The 24,691-nt window shown below is 55.1% G+C and overlaps 2 protein-coding genes and 1 long non-coding RNA gene across 10 annotated transcripts; 2 read left to right on the top strand and 1 right to left on the bottom strand.

Annotated features, from left to right (window-relative positions):
- Positions 1 to 1,399: 1,399 nt before the first annotated feature.
- On the bottom strand, positions 1,400 to 12,913 carry LOC112424521 (uncharacterized). The gene is made up of 3 exons (XR_003015284.2): positions 12,834 to 12,913; positions 10,778 to 10,933; positions 1,400 to 2,592 (listed from the first exon to the last, which is right to left on the bottom strand). It is a non-coding gene; the product is annotated as an uncharacterized lncRNA (long non-coding RNA).
- Positions 2,656 to 8,055, top strand: LOC105469140 (fatty acid desaturase 6). The gene is given in 7 exon segments (XM_071082039.1): positions 2,656 to 2,704; positions 2,833 to 3,150; positions 4,414 to 4,558; positions 4,560 to 4,599; positions 6,460 to 6,466; positions 6,469 to 6,635; positions 7,569 to 8,055. Coding segments are annotated over 7 exon segments (876 nt in total). The 3' UTR covers positions 7,719 to 8,055.
- Positions 12,914 to 13,038: 125 nt separating the features above from the next.
- On the top strand, positions 13,039 to 23,810 carry LOC105469138 (ferredoxin reductase). Of its 8 annotated transcripts, none has more exons than XM_071083549.1 (13): positions 13,039 to 13,159; positions 14,209 to 14,306; positions 16,190 to 16,342; positions 19,404 to 19,499; positions 19,715 to 19,837; positions 20,042 to 20,155; positions 20,470 to 20,571; positions 21,357 to 21,482; positions 21,736 to 21,820; positions 21,953 to 22,152; positions 22,235 to 22,406; positions 23,055 to 23,225; positions 23,355 to 23,810. In XM_071083549.1, exons 3-13 carry the CDS (start codon positions 16,301 to 16,303, stop codon positions 23,483 to 23,485), a joined length of 1,362 nt encoding a protein of 453 aa, XP_070939650.1. In that variant the 5' UTR covers positions 13,039 to 13,159; positions 14,209 to 14,306; positions 16,190 to 16,300; the 3' UTR covers positions 23,486 to 23,810. The 8 variants fall into 8 exon arrangements, with proteins under 8 accessions (XP_070939650.1, XP_011718074.1, XP_070939647.1 ...); XM_071083550.1 differs by lacking the exon at positions 13,039 to 13,159 and adding an exon at positions 13,640 to 14,099 and having other exon boundaries at positions 19,407 to 19,499; XM_071083548.1 differs by lacking the exon at positions 13,039 to 13,159 and adding an exon at positions 13,640 to 14,099.
- The last annotated feature ends 881 nt before the right edge of the window (positions 23,811 to 24,691 follow it).

Raw genomic sequence — 24,691 nt, 5'->3', positions numbered from 1 at the left:
CTACTAAAAAATACATAAAAACTAGCTGGGCGAGGTGGCGGGCACCTGTAGTCCCAGCTACTTGGGAGGCTGAGGCAGGGGAATGGCGTAAACCCGGGAGGCGGAGCTTGCAGTGAGCTGAGATCCGGCCACTGCACCCCAGCCTGGGCAACAGAGCGAGACTCCGTCTCAAAAAAAAAAAAAAAAAAAAAAATTATAGATTCACAGGCCTTGCAAAAATAGAACAGAGAGGTCTGGTGTAGCCTTCATCCAGTTTGGCCCAATAGTCACATTTATCTAAGTGTCGTTCAATATCAAAACCAAGGAAATGGACATTGGTATTCTGTGTGTGTGTGTGTGTTTGTGTGTGGTGTCCCAGTTCCACCTACACCATGCTCCAATAGATGCTGGGGACATACTGTGAATAAGACCTCGTTCCAGTTGCCCAGGGACTCAGAGTCAAGTGCAAAAGAGACACATACAAATGACATCAAAACAACAAAAAATCCTGGCCGGGCGCGGTGGCTCATGCCTGTAATCCCAGCACTTTGGGAGGCCGAGGAGAGCGGATCATGAGGTCATGAGATCGAGACCATCTTGGCCAACGTGGTGAAACCCCATCTCTACTAAAATACAAAAAAAAAATTAGCCAGGCGTGGTGGCGCGTGCCTGTAGTCCCAGCTACTCAGGAGGCTGAGGCAGGGGAATTGTTTGAACCCTGGAGGCAGAGGTTGTGGTGAGCCGAGATTGTGCCCCTGTACTCCAGCCTGGCGACAGAGCAAGACTCCATCTCAAAATAATAATAATAAATCCTGATCGCACTAGCTAACGCTTACTGGCTGCTTCCTGCATCCTTTATGTAAATTACCTCATTTCAGAGTCACACCTCCCTACGAGGGTGAAGCTATTGTCACTTGGTAGATGAGGAAACACTGATCCGGGAGGTTAAGCCACTGTGCAATGCCATGCCAGCTGGTAGGTGACTGGGGCAGGCAGAATGTGATGAGGGCATCGACCAGGGTGGAGTGAAAGCTCTGAGAGCTCAGGGTGGGAAGAGCAGGGCAGGGATATCGGACAGTGTCTGGAGATATTTTTGGCTATCAAGATGGGGGTGTGGGCCAGGCTCAGTGGCTTCCATCACCTTGGGAGGCCAAGACAGGAGGATCACTTGAGCCCAGGAGTTTGAGACCAGCCTGGGCAACACAGAGAGAGCCTGTCTCTACAAAACAAAACAAAAATTAGCTGGATGTGGTGGTGTGCACCTGTAGTCCAAGCTACTTGTGAGGCTGGAGAGGCTAAGGCAGGAGGATTGCTTGAGCCTAGGAATTCAAGGCTTCTGTGAGCCAAGATTTCATCACTATACTTCATATACTCCAGCCTGGGCGATAGAGTAAAAGTCTGTCTCAAAAAAAAAAAAAAAAAAAAAAAGAAAAAGAGTGGTGTGTGTGTTTGTGTGTGTGTGCGCATGCCACTGGCATCAAGTGTGTAGAGACCAGGGATATTGCTAAATGTCCTACAGTGCACAGGACAGTCCCTGACACAAAAAGTGCCTGAGTCCCAAATGTGAATCATGCACGACTGAGAAACTCCAGGGAAAGTTTCCAGGGGAGATGCTATCAGGACAGAGTTGGCCAAACTAAGGAGCAAGAAGGTGGCTTCAGACAGAACAAAAGTATGGACAAAGGCTGTGGGAAGCGGCACAGTACCAGACTTGACCTCAAGTGATCTGCCCGCCTTGGCCACCTAAAGTGTTGGGGTTACACCTGTATTCCTACCACTTTGGGAGGCTGAGGTGGGTGGATCCCATGAACCAGGAGTTTGAGACCAGCCTGGCCAACATGGTGGAACCCTGTCTCTACTAAAAATACAAAAATTAGCCAGGCGTGGTGGTGGGCAACTGTAGTCCCAGCTACTCGGGAGGCTGCGGCAGGAGAACCCGGGAGGCGGAGTTTGCCATGAGCCGAGAACCCATGAGGTGGAGGTTCACCACTGCACTCAAGCCTGGGCAACAGAGCGAGACTCCGTCTCAAAACAAAAAAATAAAATAAATGATCTTTTTCAGCAGGACCATCCATTTTCCAGCTAACTCAGCAGCATGTAGTCATCTGCCACCGCCCTCAGGAAGTGTGCGAGTGCCGGGCGTGGAGCCTGGTGCAGTGAGCCCTCTGCGGGGTGTGCTGCTGTCTTTACCTGGCTTGCAGCGACTGGTATTGGGAAACTTTTCACGTCGTTCCAGAAACAGTTAGGCAGCACCTTCAATAAAATTAGCCACATTTTCTGTCCTAGATAAAATATCGGAAGAGGCTTACATGTGCATACATTTGCAGGTATCTGCTTAAGAAACACCTTAGCGTGGCTTTTGCATTCCAGACTGAGGGCTCTTCCAGGAGTCAGAGCGCTTGCTGCTGCTCCCAGCGGCTTCGGAGAATCCCACTGGGGATCCATGCTGAAGAGTCACCTCTAGGGAGAAGCTCTCGGCCCCCATCAGGGCACGGCTCCCACGTTGTGGACTGTTCCGGGGATGGTGTCCTGCACTCTCAGACCACTCCTGCAGCCCCTCCTGGCTGCTGCTCCGGGCTCAGAGTGCTCAGTGTTATGAAGGAGCAGATGTTTCTAAGAGAAACACACACAAAATCATTACATCAGATGCCGGGATCATCACCTGCAGTGCCTCCAATGACGATAGCCTCTGAGACTCGTTGCTTGGGCAGTCACTGGCAGATTGGCACTCCAGGGGTCCAGCCTCCCACCCCCAAATGCTTTGCAGAGCCTCATCAAACAGACGCGATTGTATTGACTGACTGTCACTCCGTGTTCATAGATACCTGAGAGCTGATGGTCAAAGCTGATTAGCTGGGGCTATAAGGCAGGATGGCCCTGGACATGCAGGGTTTGAGGGGGTGGGGGTGTTCTTCAGGCTCTCAAAGGTCTTGCATTGCTCAACTGTGCCTGACACGGACCCCAGTGTCATCTCTGGTTCCCTCCTCCAGGTGTGCACAATCTTCACTGCAGAGCACACCACGCATGGGCACATCAAGATGCACCATGACTACACCAACGTGGTGGGCCTGGGGGACTCCAGCACGTGGAGGCTGCCTTATCTCAACCGCTGTGTCTACACATTCCTTGCTCCTTTCCTCCTCCCCATCGCCACTCCACTGGTGGCTGTCGGTGAGTGCCATCAGAGCCCAAGTCGGCAGTGCCCTGCATGGACCTGGTTCTCCTGCTCTCTTTCCCTGCCTGGCTTCATGGAGGCTGCTTATAGAGGAAAGCCTGATAGATTCTTGCTGAGACAGCATGGCAGGGTAGAAAGAGCCTCGGACCCAGAGCTAAGTCTGGTTCTGCCACTTACTAGCTGGGGACCACGGGCAGATAATTTAACCTGTCTGAGTCTCGGGTCCTGTACCTGCTCCTCAAGTACGGTATGAAAGAAAATGAGGTCCTAGGTATAAAAATGTTTTGCAGGGTCCAGGCATGGTGGCTCACGCCTGTAATCCCAGCACTTTGAGAGGCTGAGGCAGGTGGATTGCCTGAGCGTAGGAGTTTGAGACCACCCTGGGCAACATGGTGAAACCCCATCTCCACTAAAACACAAGAAATTAGCTGGGTGTGGTGGTGGGTGCCTGTAGTCCCAGCTACTTGGGAGGCTGAGGCAGGAGAATCACTTGAACCCAGGAGACGGAGCTTGCAGTGAGCTGAGATCGCGCCACTGCACTCCAGCCTGGGTGACAGAGTGAGACTGTGTCTCCAAAAAAAAAAAAAAAATTGCTTTGCAGAAATAATACTTCCTGTTATCAGCTTTGATATCAGGAGAGTGATGTCATATGGTGGAGGGAGGCAGGGGCGATGGGACAGCTAGACCTGGATTCAAATCCCAGGGCTTGACTTGGTCAGATTGCTTAATGTTTCTGTTTCTTTCTTTGTTTTTCTTTTCATTTTTTCTTTTCTTTTCTCTCTCTCTCGCTCTTTTTTTTTTTTTTAATAGAGTCTCACTTTGTTGCCCAGGCTAGAGAGTGCAGTGGCACAATCTCAGCTCACTGCAGGTGGCACACACCCGTAGTCTCAACTACTCAGGGGGCTGAAGTGGATCACCCAAGCCTGGAGGTCAGGCTCCTCCTGAGTAGCTGGGACTACAGGTGTGTGCCACCATGCCCAGCAAATTTTGTGTATCTTTGATAGAGGTGGGGTTTCACCATGTTGCCCAGGCTGGTCTCGAACTCATAGGCTCAAGCGATCTGCTCACCTTGGCCTCCAAAAGTGCTTGGTTTATAGGCTTGAGCCACCAAGCCTGGCCTCTGTTTCTTCATCCACACAATGGGGACCCTGCTTTTCAGGGTGCCCCCGCCAATGCCTTAGCATGCTTGAGCCAGCAGAGAGCTGCTCCTGATGGATCTGAGCCTTGCCTGTCCCCTCCACGTCTTGCCCTTCCGGCAGAGCGGCTGAGGAAGGTGGAGCTCAGGACGGCCCTGCGGACGCTGGCCCTGATTTCCCTGGGCCTTTATTCTCACTACTGGCTGCTCCTGAACGTGTCAGGCTTCAAGAGCCCCAGCTCGGCCCTGGGCTGCATGTTCCTCACCAGTCCTGTTGGCCCACCCCTACCACCACGTCAACATTTTCCAGGTGAGGCCACCCCAACCTGGGCACTGGGCAGCTAAGGGGGACATTCTCCAGGGGCCCTGACTGAAGGCTGGACTCTAGGGTGAGGAGAGAGGGGCCACCTGAAGGATGAGGCATCCTCCCTCTCGCTCTCATCACACTGTGCCCTTGCCTCATCCTGGAGAGACCCTTCCTGCTGTCTTCACTAGTCAAGATCCTACTCATGATTCACAGTCAAATTGCACAGGTAGTGTCAGGTGCTTCCTCTGCCAGGCACTATGTTAGGTCTAGGAACTCAGAGGTGAACAGGAGCTTCGGGTTGGTGCAGGATAGGACACAATTATGGAATTAAGTAATTAACAGCAGTTGTGGTATGTCGTCCCTTCCTGACCACCCCTAACTCCAAGGATCATTCAAGAGTTTTGGTTTCAGGTAAGAAGCAAGCTTCTCAGCTGGGTGCGGCGGCTCACTCCTGTAATCCCAGCACTTTGGAAGGCCGAGGTGGGTGGATCACCTGAGGTCAGGAGTTGGAGACCAGCCTGGCCAACGTCGCAAAATCCTGTCTATTAAAAACACAAAAATTAGCTGGGTATAGTGGCAAGCCCCAGTAATCCCAGCTACTTGGGAGGCTGAGGCGGGAGAATCGCTTGAACCTGGGGGGCGGAGGTTGCAGTGAGCCGAGATTGTGTCACTGTACTCCAGCCTGGGGGACACAACGAGACTCTGGCTAACAAAAATAAAAATAAAAATAAAAAAGAAGTGAGCTCTTCTTCAACATAGTCGGCTGCCTCCCTCCATGCGCAGATGCCAAGCGGTAGGAGATAAAGGCCTCAGCGACTGCCCCAAGGCAGGCAGATGCGTAGATGCCAAGTGGTAGGAGATAAAGGCCCCAGTGCCTGCCCTGAGGCAGATGGAGGAACTGAACACGGAGTTCCTCATGGGAGGCCAGGGCTCAGCATTTAGCTCCGGCGTCATTTCCACAGGGACATCTCCCTGTTTCCTGCTCAGGGAAGGCCCCAGAGTAGAGCTTCCTGTACCTCCTTGTCTAGCACTTACCACAACTGCTGTTAACAACTTAATTACTTAATTCCACAATTGTGTCCTGTCCTGCACCCACTGAAGCTCCTGGTCACCTCCAAGTTCCTGACCTAGGACAGCACCTGGCAGAGGAAGCACTTGACACTGTTTTTTTTTTTTTTTTTTTTTTTTTTTTTTTTTTTTTTGAGACGGAGTCTCACGCTGTTGCCCAGGCTGGAGTGCAGTGGCGCGATCTCGGCTCACTGCAAGCTCCGCCTCCCGGGTTCCCGCCATTCTCCTGCCTCAGCCTCCTGAGTAGCTGGGACTACAGGCGCCCGCCACCGCGCCCGGCTAATTTTTTGTATTTTTAGTAGAGACGGGGTTTCACTGTGGTCTCGATCTCCTGACCTTGTGATCCGCCCGCCTCGGCCTCCCAAAGTGCTGGGATTACAGGCTTGAGCCACCGCGCCCGGCCGCACTTGACACTGTTAAACTTGATCTTGAATGATGAGTAGGATCTTGACTGGTGAACAGAGCAGGAAGGGTCTCTTCAGGACGAGGCAAGGGCACGGTGTGATGAGATTGAGTGGTAGGCAGTTGAGAGCATTAGGGAACCATGGGACCTGAGACGTGCCCAGGCTAAGCCCCTCACTGTTCAGATGGGGAGGGAGGCCCAGAGACGGATGAGACTCAGTACGGAAAACAGAGAGGGTCGTCATCGCAGCTGGGCCAGGAACCCCTCTACCAGGTCCCCCCACATGGGAGGTGGGGGACACAAGAATCCTCTGGGTAGCATGAGATCCCAGGACACCTGAAGTCGGGTGGGGAGGTCCAGGCTACCCGGCGTGACCCACGTGTCTGTCACAGCACATTGGCTGCCCATGTTCTCCCGGGACAAGCCCCGCCGGATACACATGATGAGCCTGAGGGTGCTTAACCTGGCCCGGGTGCCTGTGCTGGACTGGGCATTTGGCCACTCGATCATCAGCTGCCACGTGGAACAGCACCTCTTCCCCAGGCTCTCTGATAACATGTGCCTGAAGGTAGTCGAGGGCTGGGCTGGGGGTGCTGGAATGAAGGGACCGTTAGAGGGTGGAACGGAAGATTCTTCAGCCCAGCGGGGTCGCTCACACCTGTAATCCTGGCACATTCAGAGGCTGAGGTGGGCAGATGGCTTGAGCCCAGGAGTTTGAGAGCAGCCTGGGCAAGATGGTGAAACCCCGTCTCTACAAAAAATTCAAAAATTAGCCAGGTGTGGGGGCACATGCTTGTGGTCTGAGCTGCTTGGAAGCTGAGGTGAGGACCACCTGAGTCTGCGGAGGCTGAGGCTGCAATGAACCATAATCGCGCCACTGCACTCCAGCCTGGGTGACGGGGTAAGACGCTGTCTTAAAAAAAAAAAAAAAAAAAAAGGTGGCAGGGGAGGGACGAATCTTCAGGGTTCACCTGAACTCCAAGTCCCCCAACTGGCCTGGTCAGAGGTCACCCAGGAAGGGCAGCCCAGCGTATCCACAGCAGTATGGGTTTCAGATCAGAGACACCCAGGTTTCTTACTAGCGGGGCCACTCTGGACAAGTGAACTGAATGCCTCTAGGCCTCAGCTTTCTCTTCTGTAAAATGGAAGTAGAAGGGCTTATGTTGACAGGTTTTGAGGATGAAATGGAGAAATATATCTGAAATGTTCGGCACACAGTAGGTGCTTGGTAAAAGGGAGCTCTGGTTTTTATCCCCCTGTGCCAAAGAGGGCTGTCACGCAGTCAGGATCCCTGGATGTTGGGGAGAAGCCACTCCTTTCTTCTGCTGGGTTGGGGACAAGAATTCTCTGACTTAAGCCCTTCTACTCCTCAGGAGAATCTTGGAACAAGGCCGACAGGAGCTGCGGGTGGGAAGATGATGCCCCCTGCCACCCACCATAGGATGATGGGCCTGTCCACAGCCCCGGCTCATAGGCCCCTCTCCTGCCCATTTTCCACCAGGTGAAGCCCGTGGTGTCCCAATTCCTCCATGAGAAGCAGCTACCGTACAACGAGGACTCGTACCTGGCTCGCTTCCGGCTGTTTCTCCATTGCTATGAGGAATTCATGGTGCAGGCCCCACCTATCACTGAGCTCGTGGGGCTGCAATGAGGCCGGGCCAGTGCAGCCACTCCGTCCTTCCCTGGCCCTCCTGCTGCTGTTGGCCCAGGCGGTGTGGCTCAGTGGCTGGTGGCGGACCTGGAGAGTGGAGGCACCAGGCAGGCAGGGGGGCAGGGGAGCTCAGGCCTGGGGTCCGGGGTCCACCTGCCTTGCGTGCTTTTCTGGGTTTTGAGGGGTGTCTGGGGGAGGTGGTAATGGTGGCTGTGCATTCTGGTCAGTCGGGACCTCAGCAACTTCATCTCAGGACTAAAGAGCTGGGTCCTTCCCCCTGCTCTATCCTTGGTAGGACTAAGGGGAGGTGACAAGGTGAGTGAGGAGGGATACTGTGCAGGGGCCACCTGGGAGACAGCAGGGGGCACAGAGAGATCAGGGTCAGTTCCCTCAGCTGGGACCTCCCTGGCATTGGGACAGCCCCACATGGCCTTGGCCACTGTTTCCTTCAGGCTCTGCGCACCAAGGTGCCCTCTCCCTGGGGACCTCAGGGTGAGCTTGCTTTTGGCAGGCCTTCCTCGATCCTCAGCCAAAGGAACCTATGCAAGGTACTGGCTCAGCAGTTCCCCAGGCCGCAGTATCAGTGAGATAAAAGTGAGTGTGTTTTGTGGGGAGGGAACTCCAGGGGAAGTGAGGGGAGAAGGTTCCTCAGGGACAGAGTCGGGGAAAGAGTATAAATAGCAGGCTGGGGGAGGTGGCTCACGCCTGTAATCCCAGCACTTTGGGAGGCCGAGGCGGGCGGATCATGAGGTCAGGAGTTCGAAACCAGCCTGGCCAATATGGTGAAACTTTGTCTCTACTAAAAATACAAAAATTTAGCTGGGTGTGGTGGCGGACACCTGTAGTCCCAGCTACTGTGGAGGCTGAGGCAGGAGAATCGCTTGAACCTGGGAGGTGGAGGTTGCAGTGAGCCAAGATTGCACCATTGCACTCCAGCCTGGGTGACAGAGCGAGACTGCATCTCAAAAACAAAACAAAACAAAACAAAACAAAACAAAACAAAACAAAACAAAAAGAATAAATAGCTTTGAATGTGACCTTGGCTAGTTCAAACAGTTTGCTTTGTTCTGTGATGTTTAGAAGTGGTGAACCTGGGGATCATCCACTGGGAGAGAGAAGAATTTGTGGGAGGGGGCTGGGGTTGGAGGGGGTTCTGGGAACAGGGTCTGGAGGACAGATGGCCTCAGAGAGGAATGGGAGGAGGGTGGGGTGCAGATAGAAGAGCCTGAAGTCAGGGCTGGGCGGGGCTGTGGAAGGATGGTCTGCAGCCTGGGAATGAGGTGGGAATATAAGGGAACTGCCAATGCCAGGCAGAGGAAGAGGCCAAGGTGCTGGGGGACACCACTGAGATTCAGCCTACAGTGGGTAGTATTGAGAGGGCCAGGAACTGCCCCAGCTGGGGGCTGGACTGGGAGGGTGCCAGGAAGTGCCCAGGTGGAGGCTGACAGAGAGACAGAGAAGGAGGCCAGACCCATTAGTTGAAAACAGGGTCTCTCACCTTGGCACCATTGACTTTTTATTTATTTATTTATTTATTTATTTATTTATTTATTTATTTGAGACGGAGTCTCGCTGTGTCTCCCAGGCTGGAGTGCAGTGGCGTGATCTCGGCTCACTGCAAGCTCCGCCTCCCGGGTTCACGCCATTCTCCCGCCTCAGCCTCCGAGTAGCTGGGACTACAGGCGCCCGCCACCACGCCCGGCTAATTTTTTGTATTTTTAGTAGAGACGGGGTTTCACCGTGTTAGCCAGGATGGTCTTGATCTCCTGACCTTGTGATCCACCCGTCTCGGCCTCCCAAAGTGCTGGGATTACAGGCTTGAGCCACCGCGCCCGGCTTTTTTTTTTTTTAAATGGAGACGAAGTCTTGCTCTGTTGCACAGGCTGGAGTGCAATGGCACGATCTCAGCTCACTGCAACTTCCCCCTCCCAGGTTCAAGCGATTCTCAACCTCCCAAGTAGCTGGGACTACAGGCGCCTGCCGCCATGCCCGGCTAATTTTTTGTTATTTTAGTAGAGATGGAGTTTCACCATGTTGCCCAAGCTGGTCTTGAACTCCTGAGCTCAGGCAATCCGCCCACCTTGACCTCCCAAAGTGTTAGGATTACAGGCATTAGCCACCGTGCCCGGTCACTACTGACATTTTATCTGGCCAATTCTGTGTCGTTGGGGGCTGTCCTGTGCATTATAGGATGTTTAGCAGCATCACTGGTTTCTACCTACTAGATGCTGGGAACAAGTTGTGACAATCAAAAATGTCTCCAGACATTGCCAAGTCAACCCAGTTGAGAACATGCAAGTCATTCTCTGAGCAAGTAATTGCCTTGTTTTTCAGTGAAGGCCTTGGATGGGGTGAAAGGCATGCTGACCCTGCTGATAAGGAGACAAACTGCCGGCAAATGGGGGCCTGTGGGATGGGCAGAGGGGTGTGGCTACAGGCACAGGCATTCCCTGAGCCCTGTTCCGTTGGAGAGCCCCTCTGTGGTGTGGCCTTAGGCAGCTGCAGAGAGGCCATTGATTCCTTTAGGTGCACTCCCCACTCATCTCCACCACACCTTCCTTTACCAAAGACCGCAGCTCCTTTAGGGGCCCTTTTCCATAGCTAAAGGCTCTCACTAGTTCCTTAACAGTCTGAAACAGCTCCCTCCAGGCTTGTGGTAGTAGTGGCTTCCAGCTGTTGCTAGCCTGAGGTGCTTCTCCATTCCCTTCACCCTGCTCATACCTCTGTATACAAACTCCTTCATTAAACTGTCCTCAATCACCCCTTTTGAGTGTGCCATCTGTTTCCTGCTAGAAGGCTGACTGATAGACTGGAATTTTGGATCCAGGCAGCCTTCTTGGCACGAGGCAGGCTTGGCGGCTCCCCAGCCCACCGCTTTGCTATATGTTATTGCTGCTCCTTGGAAATGCATTAGCAGCTTAGAAATGGCCTTGAGGTCTAGGGGTGTAATTAATCAAACTGCTAATTCTCCATCTGAGAAATGCAGTGGCAGAAAAGGCCCCAGTTGCACAGTCCTGGCTCATAATGAAAACCATCCAAATACATAACCAATGACTCACTGTTATTGATCTTGACTTGACTGGGGTATGGGCAGCAGCTGCAGGCCCTGGTGCCAGATCTGGCTGTACCATGGGTATCCTGGGAACAAGTCACTCGATTGCTTTGAGGCTCCATTTTCTGTTTCGCTTAGGATGTGGGCTGGGAATTTCTGGGGCCTGAGAGGTGAGGGAGGTGACAGGAGTGAATGAAGTATATCCAGGTCTCTGCAGAGGCCTAAGGTCTAATCTATAGAGACATATGGGAGACGGTCATAATACATATGGATGACGATGATAATAGCTAATGTTTATCTAGCATTTATGGAAGTTGTCTTTAGCTACATCACCTGATTTTAATGTCTACAACAAAGTGCCGCTGTTCATACTTCCCCCGAATGTTACAGATGGTGAAAAAAAGTCCTGGAGAGATTAAATTTCTCAACGTTATATAGCTAGTAAGTGGAGGAAGAGGGATTCAAACCTAGTGTTGTCTGACTCTAGAATCCATCCTCTTCACCACCAGATATACTGCCTCTAGATGGGGAGCCCTACATATACTTTTCGATTGTATGAATTTCCATTATGTGCCAGCCAGTGTGTGAAGCCCTGGGGATGTAAGAGCTAATGAGATTGGGTCCCCATCTTCGTGGAGCTTATAGTCTAGTGCAGGGTTGGTCAAACTCTGTGAAGGACCAGATAGTAAGTATCTGGGGCTTTGCGAACCATATGATCTCTGTTACAACTACTCAATTGTGCCGTCAAAGCACAAATATAGCCATAGACAATATGTAAAGAAGCATGGATGTCTTCCAATAAAAAGTTTTATTCAAACCGAAGTCTGAATTTCATGTAATTTTTACATGTCACACGATTTTATTTTTTACCATTAAAAATGTAAAAACCAGCTGGGTGCAGTGGCTCACTCCTGTAATCCTGGCACTTTGCAAGGCCGAGGTGGGAGGATCACTTTGAGCTCAGGAGTTCGAGACCAGCCTGGGCGACATGGCAAAATCCCATTTTTCACAAAAAATTCAAAAATGAACCAGGTGTGGTGGCAGGCACCTGTGGTCCCAGCCACTCCAGAAGCCGAGGCCTGAGGCTTGCTTGAGCCAGGAAGCAGAGGTTGCAGTGAGCCGAGATGGCACCACTGCACTCCAGCCTGGGTGACAGAGCGGGACCCTGTCTCAAAAACCAAAACCAAACCCCAAAACCTTCAAAAAAACCAAAAACAGTAAAAGCCATTCTTGTTGGTCATTCAAAACATGTTGGTGGACAGTATTTGGTGGACAGTATTTGGCCTGCAATCTATATGTTTGCCTACTCCTGGTCTAGTGGGACAGGCATAAAACACAGGACCTATTAGAAAGCAGAACAGTATTTACTTACCAGCGGGCGAGAGGGGAAGTGACCAGTAAGGGCACAGAGGACTACTGGGATATTGGCCATGCTTTATTTCTTGATCTGGGTGGTGGTTATATGGTTACACCTTGTGATATATTGTCAAGTTGTACACTTATGATTTGTGCACTTTTCTGTATGTTATTCTTGAATTTAAAATCTCGTTAAAAACGACAGTGTAGTAAGTCATGATGCGGAAAGGTCGGATGCTGTGGAATGAGAAGCTTTAACTCCTTGGAACTTGGGAGGGGGCGGGTCAGAGAAAAGGCTTCTCCAAGGAAGTAATGTTTGACAAGAAGGCCCATGGGGAAAAGGAAGAGGGATTAGGTTTATTGGGTCAGCTGTGACTACGGATCCTGTTCTGATTTTAAAAAATATTTTGGTCATAGACTTGTTGCATTAATTTTGACCTTTTAAAACGTTGCGGTATTATATTTATCTTGATTACTGAGTGTTTTGGAGCCCCCTTAAATTCTGAACCCGAGGGGAGTACCTCAACCCTGGTCCCGACACGGCTGCACGGGGGTCGGAGGCTCTGTACTTAGTACCATCGGTACTAGTACACTGCCACGCCCCCCTTTCCTTCACCTATGTAATGGGAAAGGAGGTGAGGTGAGACGAGCTTTCCAGGGTTTAATATTCTCCCTGGCCCGACAAAGACAGGGATTTGAGGGATTACCTCGGCACAACACCCGGGGTCCAAGAACGAAGCTGCGGGGTTCCGCACGGGAGCTCCCTTGTTCCGGACTTCCGCACTCGCGTTATTTCCCAAAGGCGGGAAGGCTGGCTTGGAGCCGGACTAATGATTGGCTGGAACGAAGTCACGCGGGAGGATTCGCTATCAAATGGCACGGGCGTATGCGTCATCAGCGAGCGACGAGAGCCTCCCGAGAGGGGCGCGGCTAAGTAAAATAGGCTCCTTTCTAATTGGTTATTTCCTTGGGAAAAGACTGAAACAGCGATGGAGATTCGCTGTCTTCTAGGCTTCCGGGATTTGGGGGGAAGGTGAGGCTTGGGGAGAAATGTATTAAATCGCGTATACCCCGGATGCTCTGAGGGGCGGGGCTTCCACGGTGGGGCGTAGTTAAGGGCGGGTCTCTCTTTTGGGGGCGGGATTCTCTTGAGAGTAGGGGTGGAGCCGCAACGCTCTGCTTTCCCGGAGCGCGGGGGGCGGGGTTAGGGGCAGGGCCTCGCTTGTGGGCGGGCCCGGGTAGGGGCGGGCTTGCACTGCGGGGCAGTAGCCAAGACCGGATCCGCTTGCAGGTTGCTGTTCCCAGCCATGGCTTCGCGCTGCTGGCGCTGGTGGGGCTGGTCAGCGTGGCCTCGGACCCGGCCGCCTCCCGCCGGGAGCACCCCGAGTAGGAGCAGGGCGCCTTTGGGGCTGGATGGGAGGGCGGGGAGGCCTGCGAGCGCTGAGTAGGGGTCGGAGCCGAGCTGGGGCAGGGCTGGAGAGGGATGAGACTGAAGGAGTGTCTTCTTGCTAGCGAGATCGCGGTAGTGTACGGGGGTGGGCGGAGATCTGTGCGTGAGATGTGAGGCTCCTAGGGTGAGAGACGGAGGTCAACAAAGGTGAAAAGGAGAGACTTTGAGATCCACAGGTGTGAGACGGGGTGAATGGGGAGTGATACGGAGGTCTGTGGGGCGAGAGGCGAAGTCTGAGTCGAAACAGGGATCTGTAGGAATAAGACGCGTCTATATGGGCAATATAGCGTTTTGTGGACCCACGGGGGCGAGATTGGGATGATGTGGAGGCCGTTGGAAGGATGTGGGATTCCAGCGGATTGGACAGGGAATGAAGTGTTATTGGGCAGGCCATTGGCAGTGGTGTAGTAGGTTCATGGGTGAGATGTGAGGCTCTGGATGAACACACAGCCTTTGGGGGTTCAGTTGAAGTAAGAGACCCTCAAATGCCACAGCCTTGAGGAACAAGAGAAGGAGGATGCAGGTGAGGGTGAAGCTTGGGAAGTTCCAGCTTCTGTTGGATATTCAGGTTGGTTTGGGACTGGGGAGAGAAGTTAATTTTGACCTTTTCCCTCTCCTCTGCCTGGCCCCAGGCTTCCGCCACCATTTATCCACACAGGAGAAGACCCCTCAGATCTGTGTGGTGGGCAGTGGCCCTGCTGGCTTCTACACAGCCCAACACCTGCTAAAGGTAAACCACTTACTCATAGTCCATCATTCACCTGCTGCTCCAGTCCTAAGGGCAAGGCTCACCCTCTTTGGGTTTTAAGAGCACTCCTGGATGCCTGATGGGGAAGGGGCTCCCAGCCATCTGGCCTGGATACTTCCCACGTGCTTCCTCACCTACACCTGAGGCTCCCCTCCCCTCATGTCCTCAGTGTGAGAGAGGTATAAAACACACATTGGTGGTAAGTGGTCAGTGGCAGGTAGTCAGCTTTGCCTCCCTGGCCAAGCACTCTGGGGGGTTTATGTAGACCTGCAAAATGACTTTGTTCTCCTTTATCTTCCCTCCTTTCTCCTCTGTCTTCACTCTGTCCCAAACATCCTGCATCTCGAGGCTACCCACCTCCTCTGCTTTCTGTAACTTTACCTGCCTTGCGATGCCCTCCTCACCCATAGCTCCAAGTCCTCCATGCCATTCTGTTATTTCAGCCTGCCCTCTGCCCCTCTCCCTTTCCCTGTGAAGGCCAGGATCTCAAGGCTTTCAGCGTCCGCCTTGGCAGGAAGGGCCCCAAGCCAAGTCTACAGGTTATACTTGAGACTGCACATCAGACTTTGGGACAGAGTAGAGAAGGGATACCCAGGTTAACTGAGACACGAGACAATTGCCTAGCTTTGGAGAGGCTTGGAGTGTCCGTGGAGATAGGAGAAAGGATGAATATCTTAATTATACACACACACACACACACACGAAATGTAGGGTGACCAACTGGCCTGGATTGCCTAGGACAAGGGACTTCAGCGCTAGCTGAAGGTTCTTGGGAAACCGGGATGAGCTGATCACTCTGCTGAAAAGTGACCCATGCATGCTTCCCAGGCAACACAGCTGAAAGAGCTAATTACAATAGTGTGGGCAGCGTGAGCCGAGGCAGGTGGGGTCAATCAGAAACTGTTTCCTGGGCCGGAAGCCCAGGTGGCTCATGCCTGTAATCCCAGCACTTTGGGAGGCCGAGGCAGGTGGATCACGTGAGGTCAGGAGTTTGAGACAAGCCTGGCCAACATGGTGAAACCCCCATCTCTACTAAAAATACAAAATTTGGCCACGTGTGGTGGCACATGTGTGTAATCCCAGGTACTTAGGAGGCTGAGTCTGGAGGATCGCTTGAACCCAGGAGGTGGAGGTGGCATTGAGCCACCTCCAGCCTGGGCGACAGAGAAAGACCCTGTCTCAAAAAAAAAAAAAAGAGAGAGAGAGAGTGCATTTGAGCTGCACTGAAGCAGACCAAGGGCTTTGGCAAGGGCCTCCCACATGTGGGGAGTCATCCTGGAATGCAAGGCCATGGGCACGCTGCCATGTGGGAGGGAGGACAGCCTGGGCTCTGGGATGGAAATCAGGGAGCACACAGGGGCTGGAGAGGCCCTGAAGGGCTTCGTATAAGGGACATTTTGTTAGCTGAGCCTGAAATTTTGGAAGCGGGGAGAGTAAGCCTTCCAGGCAGTGCTCTTTTTTTTTTTTTTTTTGAGATGGAGTCTGGCTCTGTCACCCAGGCTGGAGTTCAGTGGCATAATCTCAGCTCACTTCAACCTCCACCTCCCAGGTTCAAGCGATTCTCCTGCCTCAGCCTCCTGAGTAACGGGGTTACAGGCGCACACCACCATATCCAGCTAATTTTTGTATTTTTAGTTGAGACAGGGTTTCACCATGTTGATCAGGCTGGTTTTGAACTCCTGACCTTGGCCTCCCAAAGTGCTGAGATTACAGGCATGAGTCCCCGCGCCCGGCCAGGCAGTGTTCTTGGCACGACTGTACTCAGCTGGCAGACACGTGCATGCTTTCCTTGTGGAATGGGATGGGGAGGGGCTCAGGCCAGTTACAACCCTTGTTCTGATCCTTGGGCTGATCTTTGCCCACAGGGAGCTCCAAGCTACTGGCTGTGCTCCTAAGACAGGACCACGTGCAGCACGTTTGGGACAGTGGCACTTAGCTTGAGTCAGGCACTGAGCACAGCATCTCGTAGCATCCTCATGACAACCTGCAAAGCAGGTGTCATGCCTCTTGCTTCACAGGTAAGGATGCCAGGGCTGAGTGAGGTTGTCCAAGCTTCCACTGCGGAGCAGGGACGGCACTGGGGTCTCAGCGAAGGCAGCTCCATGCGAGGCCATCCATGTTCGTCCATTCAGTAACCATTTACTGGACGTGACATGTTCTGGGCACAGGCTTCACTGGGAACATGGGGGTGAGCAGGACAGACGTCCCTGTGCTCGAGGACCTGACATTCGAATGTCGGGGGGACCGGTGGATAATTTACAAGGTATTTTAGGGCTCTGACGGCTGTAAGCACAGAGACTGGGGTGCGGGGAGGGGGTCCATGCCCAGTCTGGAGGAAGAGATGTCCCAATTGCAGTCTGAAGGGCAGTAGATGTCAGGTTGGGGGACAATGGCAGGAGTGTCCCAGGCACAGAAAACCGTGTGAACAAAGAGGAAGAGAATGGCCCTCTGGGGAAAGGGCAAGTTCTGGAAGGTGTGTGTGTGCAGTAAGGAATGAGGAGGTGAGAGCCGAGGCTGAGAGGTAGGTAGGACCCAGATCCTGGGGGGCTTGGAAGCCACTGACCAGGCTCTGGAGGCAGGTTTCTCTGGGAGGTGTCCACAGCTGTCTCCTCTTCCCCCATCAGAGTCTCCTGGGACATCTTATGAAAATACACATTTCTGGGCCTAGCTCGGACCTAATCAAACTCTGTGGCTGGGCCCAAGAGTCAGCAATGTTGAACACCCTGAAGGATTCCTGTGCCCACTGCTGTAGGTGGTTGGCTTCACTGGAGAGTTTTCAGGGTGCTGATTTCCTTCAGGATGCCCCTCTGCCTGCAGGGTAGGTCCAGGCAGGGCTGGTGGCCAGAGAGCAGTGGGGAGCTGCTGGGGTGGTAGTGAGGAAGAGGACTGGGAGGATAGGGGATTGATGGGATCAGGTGGGGGGTCAGGGAGGAGCCCCAAATTCCAGCTTGGGCCCTGAGTGGATGGGGTCGAGGGAACAGGAGCAGAAGGGGAGCGGTTTGGGGCAAGGGGACTTGGCTTAAATCTGGATGGATTTGAGGTGTCTGGGGTGGGACATCCAGGGGTCTCAGGTTTGGAGCTTGGGAAGATGTCTCGGCAGGAGAGAGAGAGAGTAGAAAGTCATCAGCAAGTTAAAGGGAATTTGGGGTTGCAGGAGGGAGTGGGTTAAATCCCCAGGGAGGAGGAAGGGGGGCCACATCGGAAGAACCTCAGAGAATGTCCTTGTTAGCGGGGAGCAGCTAGAGGGACGGGAGGGAGGGAGGGAGGGAGGGAGGAAGGAAACCTGGAAGATGAGGTCAGCCACGAGAGATAAGGGGTAAGAATATCTGGCAGACTTAGTGTTCCGGAGGTGGCCCTGGAGAGGACAACGTGACCCAGAGTGAAGGATCCGTCACAGGAAAGAATGGAAGATAAGGATAGAGAGGTCGGTTGGGTGAGGTGTTGACCTCCAGGCCGAGCAGTTTGAACTTTATGCTGTGGCACTGGGCCCCAGCGAAGATTTTTGAGCAAGGCAGTGACATACAGCAACAGAATAGTAATGATAGCTCCCTTCTTGATTGAACACTCAGAGTAGGTTGCACCCCGGGCTGCCTGATTACTCATTTAACCTTGAGCAGGACGCCGCAGGGCTCTTCTTTTGGACAGAGAAGAAACTTTGCCCAGGCCATAAGCCAGCTAGTGCTGGAGCTGGGATCGGCACCCAAGGCTACCTGTTTGACTCCAAGCTGGGAGCACTTTGTGGGTACAACATCGTGGGCCTTGAGGGAGGTGGTTTGGGGAGCCCCCTGTGGCTGGCCTGGGATGGAGAGAGGCAGGAGGTGGGGGAGGGTGGACTTGGGTACAGGCAGGGGAGTGGAGGGGAAGAGGGGATTTGGGCAAAGGTGAGGAGGTGGGTGGGAGCCTTAGTTGTGGGTAGGGAGACTGATGGGCAGGGGCTTATTTGTCTTGAGTCCCAGTGAAGCTGGAGGTGTCATAGTGAGGACCTATGATAGGATGGGGGGCTGGGCGTGTCAGCCGTAGCACCCCTAACTGCTTTACTGCTAACCGGCCTGTGGCCCAGAGTCCCACCACCCTGACCTCCTGATGCTTCCCAGCAGCTGTGAGAGGGAGCTGTCATCCGTCCTAGTGTGCAGAGGGGGAGACTGAGACCTGGGGAGGCCCTGGGACTTGCTGGGATCATGTGGCTGGTTGGTGGCAGAGCCAGACCAGACTTGCCTGCTGGACCCCCGACCCTGTGCCTTCCACATGGCCTCTCAAGGTGCCCCAGGAAGGCGGTCAGCGCAGAACCACTGCCTGAGACTGTCTCTCTAAGACTGGGAGCAGGCCCATTTCCACCTCTCTTCCCCATGAATCCCCAGCTCTGCCCCCTCCCTGTCCTGCTGCTCCCCTTTTCCCAGAGCGTGGTCCTGAGCACTAGAGCTAAGGCACCTGTGAATTTGGAGGGTGGCCCTCAGGTCCTCAGACTGGCTGGGACCTGAGGGTCCCAAGTGTCGAAGGGTTGGAGGCCAGGGCTGTGGGTTGCGCTTGACCTGAGAAGATCAAGAAGCCGCCCTGATACAATGCCACCTGGGGAAAGCCACAGCCTCCTCAGCTGGCCACATTTCTCCCCATCTCCAAGGGCTGGCCGTCTCCTTTTTTCTTTTCTTTTTTTTTTTTTTTTGAGACAGAGTCTTGCTCTGTCACCCAGGCTGGAGTGCAGTTGCGCGATCTTGGCTCACTGCAAACTCTGCCTCCCGGGTTCAAGTGATTCTCCTGCCTCAGCCTCCTGAGTAGCTGGGATTACAGGTGCCCACTACCATGCCCTGCTAATTTTTGTGTTTTTAGTAGAGACGGGTTTCACCATGTTGGTCAGGCTGGTCTCGAACTCCTGACCTCAGGTGATCCACCCGCCTCAGCCTCCCAAAGTGCTGGGCTGACAGGCGTGAGCCGCCGCAAGGAGTGAGTACTCTTTTTCCTTGCAGAGGGTGGAAACCTTGTGTTCTCAGCCCAGAGTCCTGAACTCTCCTGCTCTGTCTGGGGAAGGGGAGGACCTGGGGGGTCCCAGCCTCTCAGCCCCACCAGCTGCCACCCTGTTCCCAGCAGCACCCCCAGGCCCACGTGGACATCTACGAGAAGCAGCCCGTGCCCTTTGGCCTGGTGCGCTTTGGTGTGGCGCCTGATCACCCCGAGGTGAAGGTGGGTCTCTGTGGGCCTGGAGGCTGGGGTTTGGAGGCTTTGGTCAAGATGAGGAGGGCAGGGATGCTCCCTGGCTGGATGACAGGACTTCATGCCGTCTGTGCCGATGCCGCCCAGCTTTCATCCTGGGGACACAGAGCGGTGAGGGTGGTGCAGACGTGGACCCTGGAGCTACCTCACCCTCTAACCCCTCCCATTCCCGGGGGACCTGGCAGAATGTCATCAACACATTTACCCAGACGGCCCACTCTGGCCGCTGTGCCTTCTGGGGCAACGTGGAGGTGGGCAGGGACGTGACGGTGCCGGAGCTGCGGGAGGCCTACCATGCTGTGGTGCTGGTGAGTGCAGCTAGGCCCTAGGTCGGGGAGGCAGGGGCTGCAGAAGGGGACTGGTGGCTGGGGGTGGAAGGCAGCAGGGGTGAGGCCAGGATGCAAGCTGCTGAGGAGAAGCTGGAAGGAGGCCACTGGGAGCCTGGGGGGCTGCCGGGCCCATCAGTGCTGGTGTTGAGGGCTGTGGGTCTTGGGCCTGCCATCTTTCATCAGAGCTACGGGGCAGAGGACCATCGGGCCCTGGAAATTCCTGGTGAGGAACTGCCAGGTGTGTGCTCCGCCCGGGCCTTCGTGGGCTGGTACAACGGGCTTCCTGAGAACCGGGAGGTGAGTTTGGGGAGCATGCCTGCTGCCTCTTCCTCCCCGCCCCTCAGCCTTTTAATGCCAGCCCTGGGGAAAGAGGGAGGGAGCTGCCATTCAATGGCGAGACGTGACCTCATGCTGACTGAGGTGGGAGGCCAGCTGTGGAGGACCTTGGGGGAGAGCTGGGTCCAGGTGGGGGAGGAGGGACCAGAGTTGTGGACTTTACCAGTGTGGGGAAGCCCCAGGGCACAGTGGGGACCAGGCGTGAGGCACCTGCAGACTGAGATGAGCTGAGTGGAGCAAGGCCGGGGGACCCTATCGAGACCTTTTCCCTCCAGCTGGAGCCAGACTTGAGCTGTGACACAGCCGTGATTCTGGGGCAGGGGAACGTGGCTCTGGATGTGGCCCGCATCCTACTGACCCCACCTGAGCACCTGGAGGTGAGTGTTAGGTCGGGGCTGGGGGGGGTGGAGGGGGAGTCACCCTGAGGATAGAGTGCCCTTGTCTGCAGGGTTCAGGCCTCACCTCTCCAAGCTGGACTCAGTGCCTCTGTTTCCCTGTGGTGCCCAGGCAGAGGCCCTCTGAAGGGCAGTGCCATGAGCTTCCTCTTCTACCATTTTCCCTTCACTTTCTGCACTCCAGCTAAGTGGTGTTTTTCTCTTATTCTTCAGTACGCCGCAGGACCCTTGCTCACACCATCCCCTGCTTGGATCATCCCACTCACCTCCCACCAGTTAACAGCTAAAGTTCACCTTTGAGATCTTGGCTCAGTTGTCCTTTCCACCAGAACGTCCCTGAATTGGTCCACTCCCCCATCATGCCTCCTCCCATAGCCCCGTCTGCTTCTGTTTCACAGCCTGTTATCGCCACGGCAATTTTACACACATTGATGAGTGTTTGATGAGTATTTATCTCCCCAGCAGATCCGAAGCTCTGTGAGGGCCTGCACCTTGTCTCTTTTGCTCACCATTGACCACCCCTGCTCCTCCAAGCTCTTCGCATGTCGGGGAGCACATGGTAGAGGCCCAGTGAATACTTGTTGAATGACCGTGTGGGTCTGGTGTGCTATTTAGTTGGAGCCATTTGCAGAGTTGGCAGCAATGCTCCATCTGGCCACCAGGGGGGAGCAGTGGTGCAATTTTGGGCCGCCAGCCGTCTGGCCCACGGTGGGGACATGACCAAATGGAGAGTGCCCTTTCCTGGGTCAGTGTCTGATGACTCCAAGGCCCTCCTTTTGTGCCAGAGAACGGACATCACGAAGGCAGCCCTGGGTGTACTGAGGCAGAGTCGAGTGAAGACAGTGTGGCTAGTGGGCCGGCGTGGACCCCTGCAAGTGGCCTTCACCATTAAGGTGCTGGGGCCAGAGTGGGAGGAGCCAGGGTTCCAAGTGGAGGGGGCCTCTCCTTAAGGAGCAGGGGTGGGGCAGAGCCCCTGGGAGTAGCTGCTGCCTGGGATGGAAGAAGGGGAGCAGCCAGGGCCCCGGGGGCCCTGTGCCTTCAGGGAAGAGGGGAGGTGTCTCCTGCCTGGGCTGGACCCTGGGGTGGGCTGAGGTGGACTGTGTCCCGGGCCTGACCTCCTCCCCCTTCCCTGCCCCCATCTTCAAGGAGCTTCGGGAGATGATTCAGTTACCGGGAGCGCGGCCCATTTTGGATCCTGCGGATTTCTTGGGCCTCCAGGACAAGATCAAGGGTGAGGGACCCTGGCCTGGCCCCCCAAATACTAGGGGGAGGGTGGCCTAGGTCAGACAGGGACTGGGGAAGGGTGTGCAGGGAGAGGGCTGGGGCCCAGGGACAGCCTGGAGACATTCTACGTTGCCAACAGAGGTCCCCCGCCCAAGGAAGCGGCTGACGGAACTGCTGCTTCGAACGGCCACGGAGAAGCCAGGGCCAGAGGAGGCTGCCCGCTGGGCATCAGCCTCCCGTGCCTGGGGCCTCCGCTTTTTCCGAAGCCCCCAGCAGGTGCTGCCCTCACCAGATGGGCGGCGGGCGGCAGGTGTCCGCCTGGCAGTCACTAGACTGGAGGTGAGTCTCACGTTTCCCAAAGACACCCCGTTCCCAGGCCTCTGCCACCCCAGCCTGGTGTTGCCCACACTCTCCCCAACAGGGTGTCGGTGAGGCCACCCGTGCAGTGCCCACGGGAGACATGGAAGACCTCCCTTGTGGGCTGGTGCTCAGCAGCGTTGGGTATAAGAGCCGTCCTGTGGACCCAAGCGTGCCCTTTGACTCCAAGCTTGGGGTCATCCCCAATGTGGAGGGCCGAGTTATGGATGTGCCAGGTGAGAGGGTGTGAGGAGGCTGGGTGCTGAATTATGGTGAGAGGCTGAGAAGCTGGTATCTCCTGGGGCCACACGTTCATTCATCTAGCAACACGCACTGAGAAGCTTCTGTAGGGCAGGCCCTCTCCAGGACCCAGTACCACCCTCCTCTTGGCCCTGAGAGAAGTTCCAGTCTAGCTAGGACATATGGGCCATATGTCGGGTCATTAAGTCATTCAACAGACATTTACTGAGGTCTGTTCTGGGCTAGGCCCTGTGCTTAGTGCTGGGATTGGAGATTAATAAGGCAACCTGTGTCCTCAGGGAGCTTCCAGCTTTACTAAGGGCCCACATACCTATCTAGTGATTAATTCACTTGGTAAACATTTACCAAGGGCCTACTGAAACTGCAGGGGACCAAGCCTCAGCTCCTAAGCTTAGGGATCCCCTCATCTATAGAGAAACAGAGGTATAAGGGGGTCAGCCTGGTAAAAACAGGGCGAGAAGAATCCAGGGCAGTGGACCAGTGGCCACAGCGGGCTCAGCCGACAGTCTGCCGAGAGGCGTGGGGTGTCTGTGTGCGTGCACATGGTATAGATTGTGGGCACAGGATGGCCAGGGTGGTATCCAGCCACCTCCCTTCCTTCCCCTTTTGTTACCCCCTCTCAGGCCTCTACTGCAGCGGCTGGGTGAAGAGAGGACCTACAGGTGTCATAGCCACAACCATGACTGACAGCTTCCTCACTGGCCAGATGTTGCTGCAGGACCTGAAGGCTGGGCTGCTCCCCTCGGGCCCCAGGCCTGGCTACGCTGCCATCCAGGCCCTGCTCAGCAGCCGAGGTCTGGGCCCCGATGCTGAGGTCCTGGGAGGTGGGGTGGGTGGTCCTTCTCCGGGGCCTTACTCTTTGGGAGGGGCTTGTTCTGGGAGGGGTGAAGGAGGAGGTGTTAAGAATCTCCCCTCTGCTTCAGGGGTCCGGCCAGTCTCTTTCTCAGACTGGGAGAAGCTAGATGCCGAGGAGGTGGCCCGGGGCCAGGGCACAGGGAAACCCAGGGAGAAGCTGGTGGATCCTCAAGAGATGCTACGCCTGCTGGGGCACTGAGCCCAGCCCCAGCCCCAGCCCCTGCCCCTGGCAGGGAAGGGATGAATGCTGGGAGGGGAAGGGCTCCATCCGTCTGAGTGGGACTTTGCAACCTCTGCTGATCCCAGCTGGCTGTGGCTTGGAGGCTTGGCTGCTATTCCAGCGTCTCCTCCCTCCTAGGGAAGGTCGCCCTTGCGCCCGAGGGTTTAGCTTTCAGCAACCGAGGTAACCTTAGGGAGAGGTGGAGGTGCGGGCCGACCTAACTCCTTACCCACCTTTCTACTGCTGGACTGTGGAGGGTCACCAGGTTGGGAACATGCTGGAAATAAAACAGCTGCAACCAAAAGCCATGGTTAATGGGGGACTTTTTTTGGAAGGGTTGGGGTCGGGGATCACCTTCTGGCCGTAGCTCCCCTACCGTCACCAGGTGGCGCTGCAGAGACGGCTCCCTGCTCCGGGGCCTTTCGGGGGCTTGGTGGGGCTCGGCAGCCAGGCCTGGCATAGACACCTTTCCTTTCTCCGCTCGGCTCTGCTGTGGCTGCGGGTTGCCTGTCTTCTGTCCACACTAGGGCTGCCTGGGACCGGGACCCCCCCTCCCTGGTGAGACCTCAGTACAATCAAAACAGAAGAGAAGAAATGGGAGCAGGGGGACTGAGCAGCAGCTTGTCCCCTGTACCTCTGGGTGCCCCAGGCGAGTCTAGCCCGGGGCCCATTCTTTGGCTCCCAAAACCTTCCTGCCTCTGTTTCCAGTGAGACCCACTGGCCTTTAAAAATAGTGCCTCAATCTCCCTAGGGGTTTGCAGTGTCCGGAGAGTGGTCACTCCCTTTCATGGCAGCCCCCAAGATGCTGCCTCGCTTTATAAACTGAGGGGTCCTCGAAATTAGCCCAAGGTCACACACTTGTGAGCTGCGGGCTCAAACCCAGGTTCCAGGCAGGCTGGCGTTTCCTCCGAGGTACACTTGCCCCGAGTGTCGAGTCTGGGGACGCGGTCCCGGAGAGGAGAGAGGGACCCGGGCCTGCGGCGGGAGGGGCATCGAGGGGCGGCTGGCCGGGCCGAGCCGGGGCGGAGGCGACGGGCCCCGGCGGGGCGGGCCCTCGCGGGCGGCGGTGAAAGCTCCTGCACAGTCGGCTGCGAGCCCTGGGAGCAGGAGGCTCGGCGCGCAGACCAGCCCGGGATGGAGCCGGGCGCCGTGTGAGCCTCGGGAGGGTCGCGGGGCGCGGGGGCG

This window comes from Macaca nemestrina, chromosome 17 (genome assembly GCF_043159975.1).
Source record: "Macaca nemestrina isolate mMacNem1 chromosome 17, mMacNem.hap1, whole genome shotgun sequence".
Classification (NCBI taxonomy): Eukaryota; Metazoa; Chordata; class Mammalia; order Primates; family Cercopithecidae; genus Macaca; species Macaca nemestrina.
The sequence above is the reverse complement of the archived record's forward strand: the minus strand, read 5'-3'. Positions and strand labels throughout refer to the sequence as shown.